Consider the following 15,759-nt stretch of genomic DNA (forward strand, 5'->3'; position numbering starts at 1 on the left):
ATCTTTAAATTAATTTCGCTATTATTCATTTTATTGTCCAAAATATTCAAGATTCAAAATGCTCTCGCAAGATTTAAACTGATGGCATACACTGCATTAATAATTCCCTACCGGTGGGAGGCAGCAATGCGCTAAATAGTACCTAGTCTGCCGGAAATAAGAGGAAGAAGAAGAAGAACTAAGCGGTAGTGACGCAGCAGGGGGCGTTAGTGAGCAGAGCAGCCTTTGACGTAGACACGATACTCACAACTCTCTCTCGAGAAGAAGAACAACAACAGAAGCACAGACAGGCATCCACACGTCATCTGTTCTCTCTGTGTTTACATCTCCTCCGATTCAGAAACATGTGACTGAACCGAGGTGGAGCTGATCGTCAGGAGAAACACTTACTCACGTCTTTCTGTGGGGAAGCTAAGCTAGCTCTGCGCTTAGCTCTGAGGCTAGCTCTGAGGCTAACTGAGGCTAGCTCCGGGGCTAACTGAGGCTAGCTCCTCCTCTGCTGGCTCGTCGGTGTCTGACAGGCGGTGCGACCCGGGGATCATCAGCCGGTGTTTACCGTTGAATTTACCTGGTTCCTCTGCCTCCGTCTGCCCGGAGCTGATCGCCAGGTGGGTGTCGTGACGGTGTGACACTCTGTCCATGTGTTTAGAAGAGCCTGGAGGAGGGGGCTCTTCCATCAGACTCTTGTTATTGTCAAGGGAAGCTAATCAAAGTCCATTTTGTTTTGTTTTTCGTTCCCCAAACTCGCACAGTCAGGTAAAAACGAATGTCGAGTCTCCTGTGAGCACATGTGACTTCTCTTTCAGTCAAGAAGGCAGATGATACAACAACAACAAGTTCTGATCCTTCGTCTTCTTTCCTTCAGTATTCCACTACACAGTGTTATTTTTGAGGAAGAGTTCGGTAGTGGTGGAAAAGCCTTTAATAACTCAATTAAATATTGACGTTTTGAGCAAACAACTAAAGAACAATATGCTGCCTTGTAAGTCTCTAAATTTCACAATACAGTGAAAGAAGGAAATATAAGTAGATCTCCACATTCTTAATGCAGTGTTAAGAGAGAACAATAAGCTGAAATGATGAATCAATTAGTCCATTCATAAATTACTTCAATAACCTTTCTGATAATAGTTAGTTAGTATTTCACGAAATACCAAAAGTTTCTTTTTTAAAGATGGATATTTTTCATCTTCTAAGTTAAGGTTGTGGGTTTAAACTCTTCTTTATGAGCACAGAAGGACAAACAATCGATTTTTAATTTACTCTTTATTCTAATTATACTGTAACAATTATTGATATGTTTTACTGTTGTTTTATCAATAAATCAATAAACAAATCAACAAGAATCAGGAATAAAATCCATTGTCAGTGGGAGCAAAAGAAACTTCCAACACAAGCTATTACAATCCTCCAAAAGCCAAAGTCCCTGACAGCGTATGCTCTCTTGATATTGATTCCATATTGATTAACACAGACCTGTTGCCATGTGACGATACAGTGCAGCTGAGTTGTTGTATTGTTTGTTTCGTGTAGAGATGGGAAGTCTGGGCAGCAGGTTCCAGTCGCCCTCTCGGGGGCCGGAGGAAGCTGTCGAGGGCACAAGCAGCAGCCGCAAGCGCAGCTGTGAGTGCAAGAAGAGGAAAAGAAATGCCCCATGTGACTGTGACAGTGAACAAGAGGAGGATGATGCCATACTGGATACACCTCGCAGGCAAGTCCAATGATCAGCTCGATGTGAAATGTCTTTCAGTCATCAGTGTTTTGTCTCACCGTCTCTTCTGTCTCTCCTCTGTTGTTTGTTGTTTTTTTTCCAAACTTGAGCAGGAAGAAACTGAAATGCACATCGAGGTACATTTATCAAACCCTGTTCCTGAACGGGGAAAACAGCGACATTCGCATCTGTGCTCTGGGGCAGGAGTGGAACTTGCACAAAGTCTACCTGTGCCAGGTAAAATATGATGACACAAAACACCTCATAGAGAGTCAGTGATATTGCCATTCATGTGGGTCATCCTTTTCTTTTTGTACTAGCTCTTTGTCTTTCTTGCTTTTTGCAGTCGGGATATTTTTCCAGTATGTTCAGCGGCTCTTGGAAGGAGTCAAACATGATGGAAATTGGCTTGGAGATCCCGGACCAGAACATCGACACTGAAGGTAAGAGCACTTAAGCTACAGAAAGCAAACAGTCGAACATTTCTATTATATACTGATAGCTGTACTGTTGCATGCGTGTAGCTCTTCAGGTGGTGTTTGGATCCCTGTACCGGGACGATGTCCTGATCAAGCCCAGCAGAGTCGTCAGTATTCTTGCCGCTGCTTGCATGCTACAACTGGTCAGTGAATTGAAATAAATCATTTATTTTCGCAAATGTAAAGTCACAGTTTTGCTTTTCCAGAAATGGAGTCATATGAAATCAATCTTAATCAAATCTTGTGGTTTGTTGTCCACAGGATGGTCTGATCCAGCAGTGTGGAGAAACCATGAAGGAAAACATCAGTGCAAAGACTGTGTGTGGCTACTACGCTTGTGCCAGTATCTACGGCTTGGATTCCGTCATGAAAAAGTCAGATTTGATTTCATCTAATTATAGTTAGATTATTAATTAAAAGGTGTGTTTGTTATTTCTGATATTTTTGTTTTTATATCTCGTGCTGTAGGTGTCTTGAGTGGCTTCTGAACAACCTGATGACCCACCAAAATGTGGAGCTGATGAAAGAACTTGGGTTTGTGTCCTCAGCTCACAATAATTTAACTTTTACATCCTTGTTTAGTCTCGAACCTTTCTTAAATTATATAATTATGACTGAGCTGATTTGGTTTCTCCTCTGAGGATCATGAAATCTAATTTATATCGCAATAAAATGTCAAGAGTTGAGTAATAATATTTCAAACCACAGTGCAAAAATCATTGTCTATGACTATTATAACATTTGTGTCTGCCCTGTGATTTCAGAGCTGAGGTGATGGAGCAGCTCATTCAGTCCTCAGATCTGTTTGTAATGCAGGTGGAGATGGATGTTTACACTGCTCTGAAAAAGGTAGGAGGAAATATTATATACTTTTCGATCAACATATTTTCATTTTGATTTTATTAGACTCGTTTTTTAATCATTTTCTCTCTCTGAAGTGGATGTTTCTGCAACTCAATCCATCGTGGGACGGTCCCATCAAGCAGCTTCTGGCTGATGCTGATGCCTGGTTGTGCAAGCGCAGGACTGGTACTTTAAAACCTGCACCTTATGAAATATCACTCCATGTTAATTCTCCTTTTTGCTGTTATTGAACCACAACCAGATGTTTGACTCTGTTTTCATTTAACCTTGCTCTACAGACCTGTGTGAGAGAGAGCCCTTCTTGAACACAGACGACGGTGCACCTTTTTGTTCGGTGTTCAAATACGTTCGTCTCCAGTACATCATCAACGATTTGGCATCTGCACGCATCCTGGAGAGAGATAATATTTTGCCCCCTGGTAAGATTTGGTTCTTTCTGACATTGCTTTCTTTAGATCTTTAATTTCATTACCTGGTTTCAAAGCAGTGAAGCAATTTTGAATACAAAGAAATATTTTATTGAAGTTTTTAAATGGTTACATTTAGTTTTTATGGACTCTCATGTTACTCATGGAGAAAATATGCCTGTTATTTTGCCAATATTCTGTTTCCATGTTTGATGTAGTTGGTTAAGTTGTCTCAAACAGCAGCATTAAGAACTACACAGACTTAAATGTAACTACTAGATATAAAGCAACAGCAGTAAACACTTTAATCTATATTTTTAGGAAGAGCCTCCATGTGTTTGATGCACTGACATTTTTCTTGTCATATTTTATATTGTAGATTGGCTAACATCGGTTTACAAAAATCAGTGGTTTGCAATGCTCCGGACAGAATTCGACAACGACAATGGGTAAGTGCCTAAGACTGAGTGTTATCACAATATGACCACAGTTACTGTAAATATATAAAATATTGTGTTAAAGTTGTGATGACATCGGAATCCATCTGTCTCTAGTCCCCAGGAAGCCAATAGAGAGGAGTTTGAGCTGAACAGTATGAGGTGTGGAAGGAAGCTGACCAAAGATGGAGATGTGAGTCTTCTCACTGTTACACTAGCCGAGGCTCCTTTACAGTCACAGGTTTACTGAGATGTTTTTTCCTTTTCCTCAGTACTGCTGGCGGTGGACAGGTTTTAACTTTGGCTTTGACTTGTTGGTGACCTACACAAACCGCTTCATAGTCTTCAAAAGAAATACCCTGAGTCAGCCCTGTGGGGGCGCTGTGAGCCTGCAACTTCGGAGGCATTTGGCATACAGGTCAGCTGTGCAGTTTAACTTCAAACATTCTCTGATTCCAAAGCCTTTAAAAACTGACATCAAACTAAAATGTCCAACGATTCCTACTATATCATTTCTATGTGTGCAGGTTGCGTCTCGCCTCCTTTGACAGCCGAGGGAAGCTGGTCTGCAGTCGCTCGACGGGTTACCAGCTCCTCACCCTGGAGAAAGACCAGGTCAGTGAATACACGGCTGCAGATGTAAATGGCTCAGCTGTCACAGCCTTATGTTGGAGGCGTTCTTAATATTCTCCTGTTCCCTTCGATCCCTTTAGGAGTACGTGGTGATGAACCTGGACAGCCGCTTGTTATCATTCCCCCTCTACGTGTGCTGCAACTTCCTGTATACGTCGCCACACTTGGACAACCGTCTAGATTCCTCAGAGCCAGACAGCACTACACGCTGTCTGTCTTGATGCCAGTCCTCCCACTGCCACTCTTCACGGTGAAGCCGAGACACTGACACAAGCTTGTATGTACAATCCACCACCATCTTCAACACCATTGTCTACATGGGACATATCGTCTGCATGCTCTGTACCTCAGTGAGGTGTGATTGGAAAATGTTCTGTGTCTATGTATTTAGTGTTTTGGCACATTCTGAGTTTACTGTGTGACAGAGACACATCACAGTGGCCAGGAGGGATCAGGCCACACTCCGCCTTCAGGGCAGCTTCACTTCTCCTCGAATGTTTGTCACGAACTGTCTGAATGGAGAGGTCGGGCCTTTCATCAGAATGGAAAACCTCCATTTATCATGAGATGCTTTGGACTTCAGGTTGTTTAGATCTGGTGTTTGTGACAACCCTGGAAGAGTCTCACCTCACAGTATTATTGAAACCAGCGTGGAATTGGTTTTTAATCGATAATTGTGGGAAAATTATCAGTCTCGGACGTATGAACATCAACAGAGGCTGAAGCTGAGCATTTATAAAAGCCTCATCACGCTGCAGAGCAAACCTCAGACTTAGAGACGTGCATCAGGTCAACTGGAATACAGGTCCACTAATGGGAAAAAGAAAATCTCCTAATGTAAACACACATGTGACTCACGGGTGAAAGAAAACACAACAGATTGTCATAAATTGTCCATCGCTCAGAGGTCAATACCTCAGAAAACCTGATAACTGTATCAGTAAGATCAATATGAGCTTTAAAAATGTATAATCGATTTAGAAGAGCAGTTGCTGCACTCACTTATATGGGAAGATGTCAGGCTATTGTTCCTCTGATCTTATGTAAATTTAACTCGGGGTGAGCACTGAGGTGTGGTCCACTTATGGGTGTGTTAGAAACTCCACCAGCACTGTTTTGAAATGGGTCGACACGTATTTCAATTATTTTCCTTATTTGATTCTTGTATTGACCTGAATTTTTTCAGTCAGACCTGCAGCGTCACATATTGCAGACTCTTCATTTTAGCACCTTTGCTGTTAGATTAAACGTTTCACACCAGCAGCTGATGACAAAAAACAGATATCCTACTGCTTTATGTGGAAGAAGCACAGAATCAGCCTGTTTCCACTTGTTAACTCCACTGTTTTCATTGGTTAAGGTCTGGTATTATCCCTCCAGAGTGATCCAATCACAAGTGGTAACAGGATGGAGACACATCCAGGTCACATTTTAATGTCAGATGTGGACAGACGAACCCAACGCTGTCCAACTTATGATTGGATCTCTCAGGACGGATTTACCCGATGTGAGCACGCTCCTAGTCTTAATGTGGGTTTGTCTGCTAATGTTATCATTCTTCACCAACAACAACAGCTTCTGTTCAAGCTCTTTCAGGTCAGAAAGTTCACTACCTCCTCAGTCAAGTGGAGGAAGTGGCATCGCTGACCCCTGAAGGACCTGACTTTACAGTTAAGCTTCTCAAAGTCGAGATTTCAATAATCTTTCATCATGAGACAAGAGGCTTCAGGAGTCTTCACGTATCGTTGTCACAGTTTACAGTTAGAACACCAGCTCCCTGATGTCCTGCTGCTTAGATATTCACTTCAGACTTTCTGCAGTATCAACCTCTGCAGGGCACTGGCTCTTCATTTCATGGGAGAAACTCTGTATCGTCGTGTACAGGAACGTGTGAGCAGTCTACTTCTGCTGCTGCCCTCACCACACTAAGAATCTCTGCAGTTAAGTTGTTGAAAAATGATTAACTTCACTGTTGGCGATTTTGGAAATCTTTTACCTCATGTTGCTTTGAGAACAAATACATGTGGGGATTTTTCAGATGTGTAAATTATGTACAGCCAATACACTGTCATGTAACTCACCTGTATAGCTTCAACTGTCATCAGGTTAAACTGTTTTTATTTGGCATTTATTTATTTTTTACTTCATTTGTATTTTTTCAAAGTAAAAAATGTACACAATATTGAACTTCCAAAAAAACTGCCCGTTGACATGGGCTGTGGTGCTATCACGTGTTTTTTTACAAAGTTAAGTTTGCATTTATGATTATTTTAGCTGATGAACTTGACCTTTCTCATCTGCAACTAAAGTTAATTCCCTTGATTTCGATTATTTTTTTATAAGTGTCGATTTAATGATTAGCAATCAAATCTTTTTTCCTGTCAGTTATGCAAGAAGCCCAAACATAAATTATTTATCCTTTTTTTTAGTTTTTGATAAGAGCTGTTAAAAGAATCTGATTACTCTGTTTTACAGCACCCTCCTGTCAGCGTGGCTCAAAGATCAGTGTGTAGGTGGCACCAATGCTGTTTTCAGTTGGCTCCTCTCCAGAATTCAGAGCTCCTGTCATTTCCTTCACTAAATGATATGTTAAACAGTTTCTGGCTGCTAAAGACTTTATAACTTTCATGTGGTATTGCAGAGGACTGTTATCTAAGACTTGAGCCTCTGAAGTCTCTCACTTGTTAATCTGGGACCTATAATATCAATTTTCTATCAGAGATGTTCAAATTCACATGTTACCTGTTCTTTTTAACCGGTAATAAAACTATGCCATCGTTCCCTCATTACTGAAGTGTAGAATTTCATTTCTATCATCTGCTGACTCACTCACAGGCTTGATGTATCATGTTGTGTGTTGCTGTTGTCCTCTTCCATTCAGCCGACCCTGCATCAATTAATGTGAAGTATAAACTTTTTCTAAATGAACATTGGCAGTGGTTTGGATTTTTATCAACTCGACAGGTAGTGGGATGACGATGCTCTCAGCTTCCTCCTGCAGTCACTTTGAGACTTGTGTGGCCTTTCCTGTGCTAACATTTTGCTGTCGTTAAAATACACATTACAAACGTAAAACTGGTGTTATTCATTGCTAGAGCTTGTGTTGCTGATCTGGAAGTAATGCAATCATAAAACAGGGACATCTACAGAACTTTGAAGTCATATGAACACATCTCACCAGGGGAGATGAGGCAATCACAGAACATGTCACAATAAAACAAAATGAGCAGAGGATGAGGAGGCTCATGGTCGTAACTTCAGAGGTTAAATATGGCTGTTAAACAATTCTTAAAAGAACACACTTCAAGCATTTGTGATATAACACACATTTATCACAGGTTTTATTTCTTTTAAGTTCTAACATGATAGAAATGTTCAGCGCCCAGTCTCCGGGGGGGGGGGGGGGGCTTCTGTTGTTAAACCCCACAGAGCACAATTATAAACCTCTGTTTTAAATCTGCACATGACCAAAACTCACACAACTCGAACTGGCTGAGTGTGTGTGTGTGTCTGTCTCCAGGATGTGACCTCCGCCATCCTTCGCCCTCATCACTGCTCTAAAGAGTCCAGATTCTCTTTGATTCTTCGGGTCATGCTGGGGATCAGGCTAAGATGGTCGTCCACACATGTGCCCACGCAGCGGTCCATCAGAGCTCGAACCGCCGTGTCCTTGGCGCCGGAGTCGAACAGATCCTTGGCCTTATCGTTACAGTGCATCGTGCACCTGGTCAGTCGATCCTGGGGGGGGAGGGGGGCGAAGACGAGATAAAACATGGTAAAGAATGAGTTTAAACTGCTAGTGAGCACGTTTAAGAGGCTAAAACTTATTGTTATTCACTCCATAACCTGACATGACATGATGGAAAATGATTTCTCCAAGTGAGGCCTGTATATTCATTTATTTTTATAAATGCATAATGAAAAAGGTGATGATATGGATTTTTATGTGGGAGTTGTACATTTGTACAGTTTCGAAAAACGTTATTGTTGGGTTGGTTTCTTTCTGTTTCTCTCTTGGTATCTACGGAAACTCACCCCCTCATTTTTCTCTATGACTACAACATGTAGGAATAATAAATATCTGCAAGTAAAGAAAGGTTTCAGAGTAAAACCCAACATATTAGAGAGAACAGTAAAGAAGAGCTCTTATTCTTATTCGTCGCACAGTTTCAGCCTCTGTTCTCAGACATGATCTCCCGTGTGTAATGTAGCTATGCCTTTGTGTTTTCTCTTTGTGGGCATCTCTGACTCCAGAGCTGCAGGATTCAGACAACACTGATATGAACTGTTGCTGCCATCATTAATAACATCTTTACGTCCATAGTTATCACTCTTAGTGTTTTCATTATAACAACTAGTCAGAGACTGTTTCTGGTCTCTCTCACTTGTGACCTGACTGTGCAGTGTGTGTGTGTGTGTGGGGGGGGTTCTTCTCACCTGGAACTTCTCCAGCTCGGAGGTGACCAGACCCTGAGCTCTGGCCAGCGGCGTGTGACACTTGTCGATGCACTGATGCACCTGGGACATGGAGTCGGTGGGTCGGTCACAGCAGTCTGCGCTGCACAGGAACATGCGACCCTGCAGGGGGGGGAGAGGTGACAGGTGAGGGACACGGAGGACTCACACAATCGCACACACACACACACTCACTCACGCACGCACGCACGCACGCACGCACGCACAAACGCACGCACACACTTCTTCATGCTTGAGACACACACCGACCTGCATTTTCCGGATGTTGTCTCTCTCCAGGCTTTGCACCATCTCCTCCACCACATTCTGAACGCGTGCCTGATGCCCTTCCGCCATGTTTGCTCGTCCTGCTTCCGGGAAACTTCAGCTCTTGCAGCATCTACACCAAACTACCGAGATCTACCCGCCGGAAGCCGCTAATACTCCACGTTACTGTGTGATAATAACTAAGGTCACCTCCATTCAAGCATGCTTCATGATGCGAGATGATGGCGTCATTTCCGCTTTACTTCCGCAACCGGTTTCAGGGAGATTTTTTTTATTTCCGGTTTGGTTAGTCGGGCTTCAAAATAAGTCCAACGAGATCTTGATATAAAGGGGATATTTATAAAGGGTTATAATCATTAAACAGTAGTGGAAGAAATATTAATATCCTGTAAAATGGAAACACCATAGTCTTAAATTAATCAAAACTGGCAAAAGTATGAACAGTAAATTGTTGCTAAAATATTTAAAGTAAAAGGAGTCATTAAATAGTACCAGACTGTTATGCTAATAATTAAGGCCCGAGCACCTACGGTGGTTTTTCATGGCCTAGACATACTCAAATTTCGACCAAAGTTTGCATGAAATTCAAAGCATCAAAAAGTAATTGTATTCTGGATTAATTTGAAATGGGCGTGGGAAAATGGCTCAACAGCGCCACCTATAGAAAATCACCCCAGTTAGCTTTCACTGATCCTCACGAAAATGAGGACAGTTGTGTATCCAAAACCAGATTTACAAATGAAAAAGGCAACAGCAAGTCGACCATTTTGGATTTAGTGGTCAATTTGGCGTGATAATTAAGTTGTTGTAACATCGGTCCGGTTAGTGCTACAACTTAACCCTAGTTATATGTTATCATTATAAGGTTAACAAAGCTGGGGCATATTTTTCCCTGTCTTGTCACTTTTGTTTGTAAACTGCAATCTGAGGATTACTTGTGTTCAAGGAATTATTCAGTTATAATCTCAAATGGATTTTGATGCTTTTATTGTGAAACGCACACTTCAGTGTAAGCAGGAAGTGTGTCTCAATATTTGTGGCTGTTCACGGAGCTCCGGCATGAATCAAGTGTGAAACCAGTTCAGTGAGTTATTTCTACTTCTGCTCTGTTCGTCCGGACTTTAACAAAAGAGAAGAAGAGTTTTTATTGAGCTTTAAACTTGAACTCAACGGTCACGGTGAAGAGACGTGTGTGAATTTCACTTCTGGATCCACCACAGTCACTTTGAAAACAGTGAGTTCACACTGTGTCATTGAAGGTTTGGATTTGATTTAAAAGTTAAAACCAGTAAAAAGACGTGATCACTGCTGAAAATTAGCTTTACGATAGTGTTCTATTTCCCCTTGTTATTCGCTGCTCGAGCCTGAACTCCTGTGACCTTTGACCGAGACTGATGGGAACTAATGAGCTGAACTTGTGTTTGTTTCCTTCCCGCACAGATGTTCCTCGGTGCAGAGCTCTAGATGTCCACTATGAGTCTTCCCACCCTCACACTGACAGCTCTGTGCTTCCTGTGGCTCTGTCCCAGCAGCGGCAGGAGTTCAGCTTCAGCCCCAGATCTGCAGGAGCAGCCCAAAAAGATAGGTGAGCTTCTACCCAGAAACCAACACTTCATCAGTTCAATTATTAGAGTAATAAACTGATTGTTTATATCAATTTTCGAGCTGTTAAAGTGTGCCAGGTTTCAGGTTATCAAAATATCAGAGTTAGATTCAAGGTAAACTGAAAATATCAGAGGCTCCATGGGCTTTTGATGCCATTTTATTGTAAGTGGACCACTTGGAGCACACTTCCTGACCCTGTTGTCGTTGCTCCTTCCGTACAGCTGTGGTCGGAGCAGGCATCGGTGGCACGGCAGCAGCGTTTTACCTGCGGCAGGAGTTCGGAGCCGCGGTGAAGATTGACGTGTTTGAATCCGGCGTAGGCGGTGGGCCGCTGGCGACAGTGAGGATCGGGGATCACGAGTATGAGATGGGAGGTTTAATGATCCATCCTTTAAACCTACACATGAAGCACTTTGTGGAAAAATTAGGTAACGCCATCGTATACCAGGTTGAACATGAAAACTTTCATTAGAATTTAGTCCATCATATTTCACTTTGTTTCCTGTTTTATTTCAGGTGTCCCTCCGAGGAAAGAGGTCTCGTCTAAAATGGCGATCTTTGACGGAAAGGAGCTGACGTTTGAAGAGAGCGACTGGTTCGTAATTAATTTCCTACGCATGCTCTGGCGATACGGCTTCAACATGCTTCGGATGCAGATGTGGGTGGAGAGTATTTTGGACAAATTTATGAGGTAAGAAACTGTCACAGCACTTAAATCAGATTCTTCCAGAGGGAGATCCAGGAATATCACCTTCGGTTTCCTCTTCCTTGTTTTGTTACATGTTCTCATTGCTCGTGGAAACCCTGTCCTCCTCAGGATCTACCAGTACCAGCAGTATGGTTACTCATTCTCCAGCGTGGAGAAACTCCTGCACGCCATGGGCGGCGACAGTTTTCTCACCCTAATGAATCAGACGCTGGAGGAAACCATGAGGAGTGAAGGATTCTCACAGATCTTCCTCAATGAGGTCGTTGCACCCATCACTCGTGTTAACTATGGTCAAAGTGTCCGCATCCACGGGTTTGCAGGTATGTTTTCAAGTGTTGGTTTATCACATTTATAGTAATACTTCTTTTTTGTTGGGAAGTTGTAAATACGAGATTGAACTTGTGTGTCTCGTCTTCCAGGGGCCTCGTCGTTAGCAGGAGCAGATTCAGGTCAGTGGGCCGTGGATGGAGGCAACAAGAAAGTTTGCTCAGGACTGTTGTACAACAGTAAGAGTGTTCTCATCCCGGCCCGAGTGATGTCCATCTCAGTCAAAGTTCGACCTTCCAAGTCAGGTAACGACCTCATAAATCCATATAGATTCGATTCTCTCTTGTTGATGGATCTGTAACGTGTGTGGGTTTTGCCTCTCGTGTATTTTCAGGCCCCACAGTCAGTTACTATGAGGTCAGTTATGTCGGGGAGTCGGGCTCCGCTCACTCTCTTTATGACATCGTGGTAATAGCAACGCCGCTTCACCAGGGGGGGTCTGACATCACCTTCTCAGGCTTCTCTCCTCCAATCCCGTCTCACTACCCTGGGCGCTACCACCAGACGGTGTCCACTCTGGTCCACGGCCTGCTTAACATGTCCTACCTCGGCACCACGGAGCCGCCCTCTGACTTCACTGTGTCTGACGTCCTCACCACCGACTCCAAGGGCTCGCTCATCCACCGCCTGACCTCTCTCGACCCCGTGCACATCCCTGATGGCTACAAACGCCCCCCCGCCAGCCACGCCAAAGTCTGGAGGGTGTCATCGCTGCAGCCGCTGACTCAGGAGCATCTGCAGAACATGTTCCTCTCATGGGATTCGGTGTCCGAGACCCGGATGGCTTATCCTGCGTACCGCCCACCGCATCGGAGGACCCCCCCCTTCATCCTGCACAACCGGCTGTACTACCTCAGCGCTGTGGAGTGGGCGGCGAGCACCATGGAGATGAGCGCCATCTCCGCCAGGAACGTGGCCCTGCTGGCACACCACCGCTGGCATAGCCAGGTCGACAAAATCGACCAGGAGGACCTGCACACCCGACTTCGAGGGGAACTCTGAGATGGGACCACTACTTGAGATGAGAACAGAAAGCAATAGAGTAGGGTATGTAGAGATGCTCAAGGGCATGTCTGCTGCACTGTAATCACTCCAGTCAGGGTGAACCCCAACGCTCCTTCAGGTGTCTGTGGTGCTCTGGCCTCCTTAAACTTAGAATCTGGTTTGTTAAAACTTAATTTCTAGAAAGTAAAGTACTGTTGCTGAGATTTACAACAACATCAGTCAAAAAAAACTGGCAAAATTAGTTTTTTATGTTAACATTTGTTAATTTTCAAGCAAAGACGCTCCATATTCAACGGTTTCAGCTGTAGACGGTTAATAAAATGGACAACGCGTCTCCACTCCCTCCCATTGTCCGGAAATGAAGCTAAAATATCCCTGATAGGAGCACACTCGACCAATCGGGAGTGAGTCTCAGCTCTCAGTCAATTCGTCCTATTTGAATTAAAACAAGACTTACCAGAAACATGAGCACTAGAACAAACATCAGTATGATAAGAACTACCTTTTGGGAATCATGTTCCCATCTTTATGTTTGGTCTGTAGAAAGAGAACACTGTTGTTTACACTAATTAGACTGTTTTTCTCTCTTTCTTTTGTGGACCAATCAATTGATCAAGAAAATAGTCTTCACATGAATCAATAATATATTAATAGTTTTATTATAATGATATAATTGTCAGATGACATTGCTACAAGGCAACAAACCGGGAGGTGATCAGAAAAGTTTTTAACAATTGATTCGCTTATTTTGTGTAAATCTATAGGTGAATTGATAATAATCCTTATTCCACAGGCAAACTGCTTCATGCAGTAACTTCAAATAGGATGGTTTAAACCTGAACTGGTCTGTAACATGACCACATTGTTAAGAGTTCTAACATTTCTTTTCCTATTTGAAATCATTTTTATTGATGACTCTGCATTCAAAGCAGTAAACTTAGTGCAATGCTACTTTAACGACGTTGTAATAAATGGGATATGTTCTGTTATAGCTCTTATCAGCAGCCACATCATCACTGTCAGGGTTGAGACCTGAAGGCATCACCAGCAACAACAGCACACGTCACAGTAAAAGGTGGAACTACGTTTGTACTGTGTTGAAATGAGAAATCACTGTGAACTACACGGCACTGCGTTCCTCAGTCTGTATATGAGTCTTGAACAAATTTGTTGTTTGATTTTTTAAATACATTTTGTATGTCTTTTCCTTTTGTTATAAACACGGCAAAGCTAAAATCACACAAACCAACAACTGATGCCCTTCAGCCAAATTCATGCACAGCCTTTTCTAATATGATGCTGTCCCTTTATTGATGGATTCAGAGGATTTTCTGAGTCTGCAGCACACTACTGTAAATGTTGTTATAGTTCAGGCAGCTGTCAGCGAGAGAGGTTTACTACTAAGATGTTTTCTCTGCAAATAGGATGATGTTGATGTAAAGTACTAACAAATTCATGTATTTTCTTCAATTCCTAATCATTGGAGACAGTCTAATCGTACTGACCAATTCAACTTCATTGTGGTGCCTTAAATTCATCAAAGTAATCGGCTTGTGTTTATTTAAAAAGTGAAAATTGCCGTCAGAGTTTAAAACTGAGGCTGATGCCTTTCTGTATTTTTGCTGTAACAAATGGAAACGTGTTCTGTACCTGTGTCTATGATGTCACTTAAGGAAACTTTACCTATGTGTTGTTTAGCTTCTTCGGGAAGGCCTCTACTGTTTGCTGATTCTTTCTTAAGCACTTTTCAACGTGTATTTTTCTAGATGTTTTTTAAAGAAGTTCTTGGGTTGTGTTTATGTGTCGTACTATTGCAAGGTTATTAATCGTGCACTTTATTTGAACCTGAAATTGTCAAAGCCATCTGCAATTGCCAAATAAAACCCAAATTCTGCTGCACAAATAAAATTATTCTTTCAAACATTAATTGAAACCTCCCTGATCATGCTGTATGATTTTAAAAGTGTTTACAATCACAATAAAGGGATGAGACCTCTTCTTATTTGTTTTTTTTATTTGATATTTTGCCTCATGACTGATTTTTCACCCTTGTCCCTTTGTTTGTTGGTTTGTATGTTTGTAAGCAAGAATACACAAATAATTCTGTACAGATTACCACTAAACTAAGTTAAAGGATGTGGTGGGGGTCGGGGAAGAACCCATAAGTTGGGAGATATGTGTGGTTTTTCTACCATTTCACTGTTTTCCAAGTGAGTAATTCATTGGATCTGGATGAAAACAATCAGACGCATTCAGGGGACTGATATTTACTAGTATGGGAAATGTAGTGCAGCTTGATTGAATTTAAGGGAACTGTCTGGCCTTGGCAGAGGTTCTAGTGGTATTATATTTATATTATTCATAGATGGAGTGTGTGTTATATCATTCGCTGTAGACGAAACTGCCTCCCAAATGTGTAAACTTCAATGTGATGGAAATATTATATATATAGGAGAATCCAACTTGTTCTCTTGATATTTCAGTTCAAATTAAATTAAATTTCAAATAATCATCTAAAATTCAGTTTTTTCTCACTGTTTTCTGCCTCATGACAGATACATGAATGAGATCAGGATGCATTTGTATTGTGTGTGGTGAAATCACCGTTTCCGTTTTTCTTCTTCTCTTATAATCAAACAGAAGCCTCCCAAATAAAAGCCCGTGTGACTGAGGGGCCAACAATGGGCGTCATTGACGGCCTGAATAAGGACGCGTCTGTGTGCTGATGTGCCGCCCAGCTGTCCTCTCAGGTAGGGAGGGACAATGGTACCAGAGCCGCCTGTCCATGCAGAACATGTGATGGGGCTTGAGATATAAAGGAGCTGATGAAGAGACAACA

The 15,759-nt window shown here is 42.3% G+C and overlaps 3 protein-coding genes across 3 annotated transcripts; 2 read left to right on the forward strand and 1 right to left on the reverse strand.

The window, feature by feature from the left end:
• Positions 1–265: 265 nt before the first annotated feature.
• On the forward strand, positions 266–7,317 carry gmcl1 (germ cell-less, spermatogenesis associated). Its single transcript, XM_061070716.1, has 15 exons — positions 266–608; positions 1,534–1,715; positions 1,829–1,948; positions 2,058–2,154; positions 2,236–2,333; positions 2,452–2,564; positions 2,659–2,724; positions 2,955–3,039; positions 3,129–3,219; positions 3,333–3,473; positions 3,841–3,910; positions 4,016–4,091; positions 4,171–4,316; positions 4,426–4,513; positions 4,612–7,317. Exons 2-15 carry the CDS (start codon positions 1,536–1,538, stop codon positions 4,750–4,752), a joined length of 1,512 nt encoding a protein of 503 aa, XP_060926699.1. The 5' UTR covers positions 266–608; positions 1,534–1,535; the 3' UTR covers positions 4,753–7,317.
• A 618-nt stretch (positions 7,318–7,935) lies between these two features.
• On the reverse strand, positions 7,936–9,490 carry fam136a (family with sequence similarity 136 member A). Its single transcript, XM_061076647.1, has 3 exons — positions 9,257–9,490; positions 8,969–9,109; positions 7,936–8,269 (listed from the first exon to the last, which is right to left on the reverse strand). Exons 1-3 carry the CDS (start codon positions 9,341–9,343, stop codon positions 8,081–8,083), a joined length of 417 nt encoding a protein of 138 aa, XP_060932630.1. The 5' UTR covers positions 9,344–9,490; the 3' UTR covers positions 7,936–8,080.
• An 838-nt stretch (positions 9,491–10,328) lies between these two features.
• On the forward strand, positions 10,329–14,905 carry pcyox1 (prenylcysteine oxidase 1). The gene is made up of 7 exons (XM_061073931.1): positions 10,329–10,508; positions 10,715–10,859; positions 11,101–11,307; positions 11,396–11,570; positions 11,697–11,908; positions 12,008–12,160; positions 12,250–14,905. Exons 2-7 carry the CDS (start codon positions 10,739–10,741, stop codon positions 12,915–12,917), a joined length of 1,536 nt encoding a protein of 511 aa, XP_060929914.1. The 5' UTR covers positions 10,329–10,508; positions 10,715–10,738; the 3' UTR covers positions 12,918–14,905.
• The last annotated feature ends 854 nt before the right edge of the window (positions 14,906–15,759 follow it).

Source organism: Limanda limanda, chromosome 1, assembly GCF_963576545.1.
Source record: "Limanda limanda chromosome 1, fLimLim1.1, whole genome shotgun sequence".
Classification (NCBI taxonomy): Eukaryota; Metazoa; Chordata; class Actinopteri; order Pleuronectiformes; family Pleuronectidae; genus Limanda; species Limanda limanda.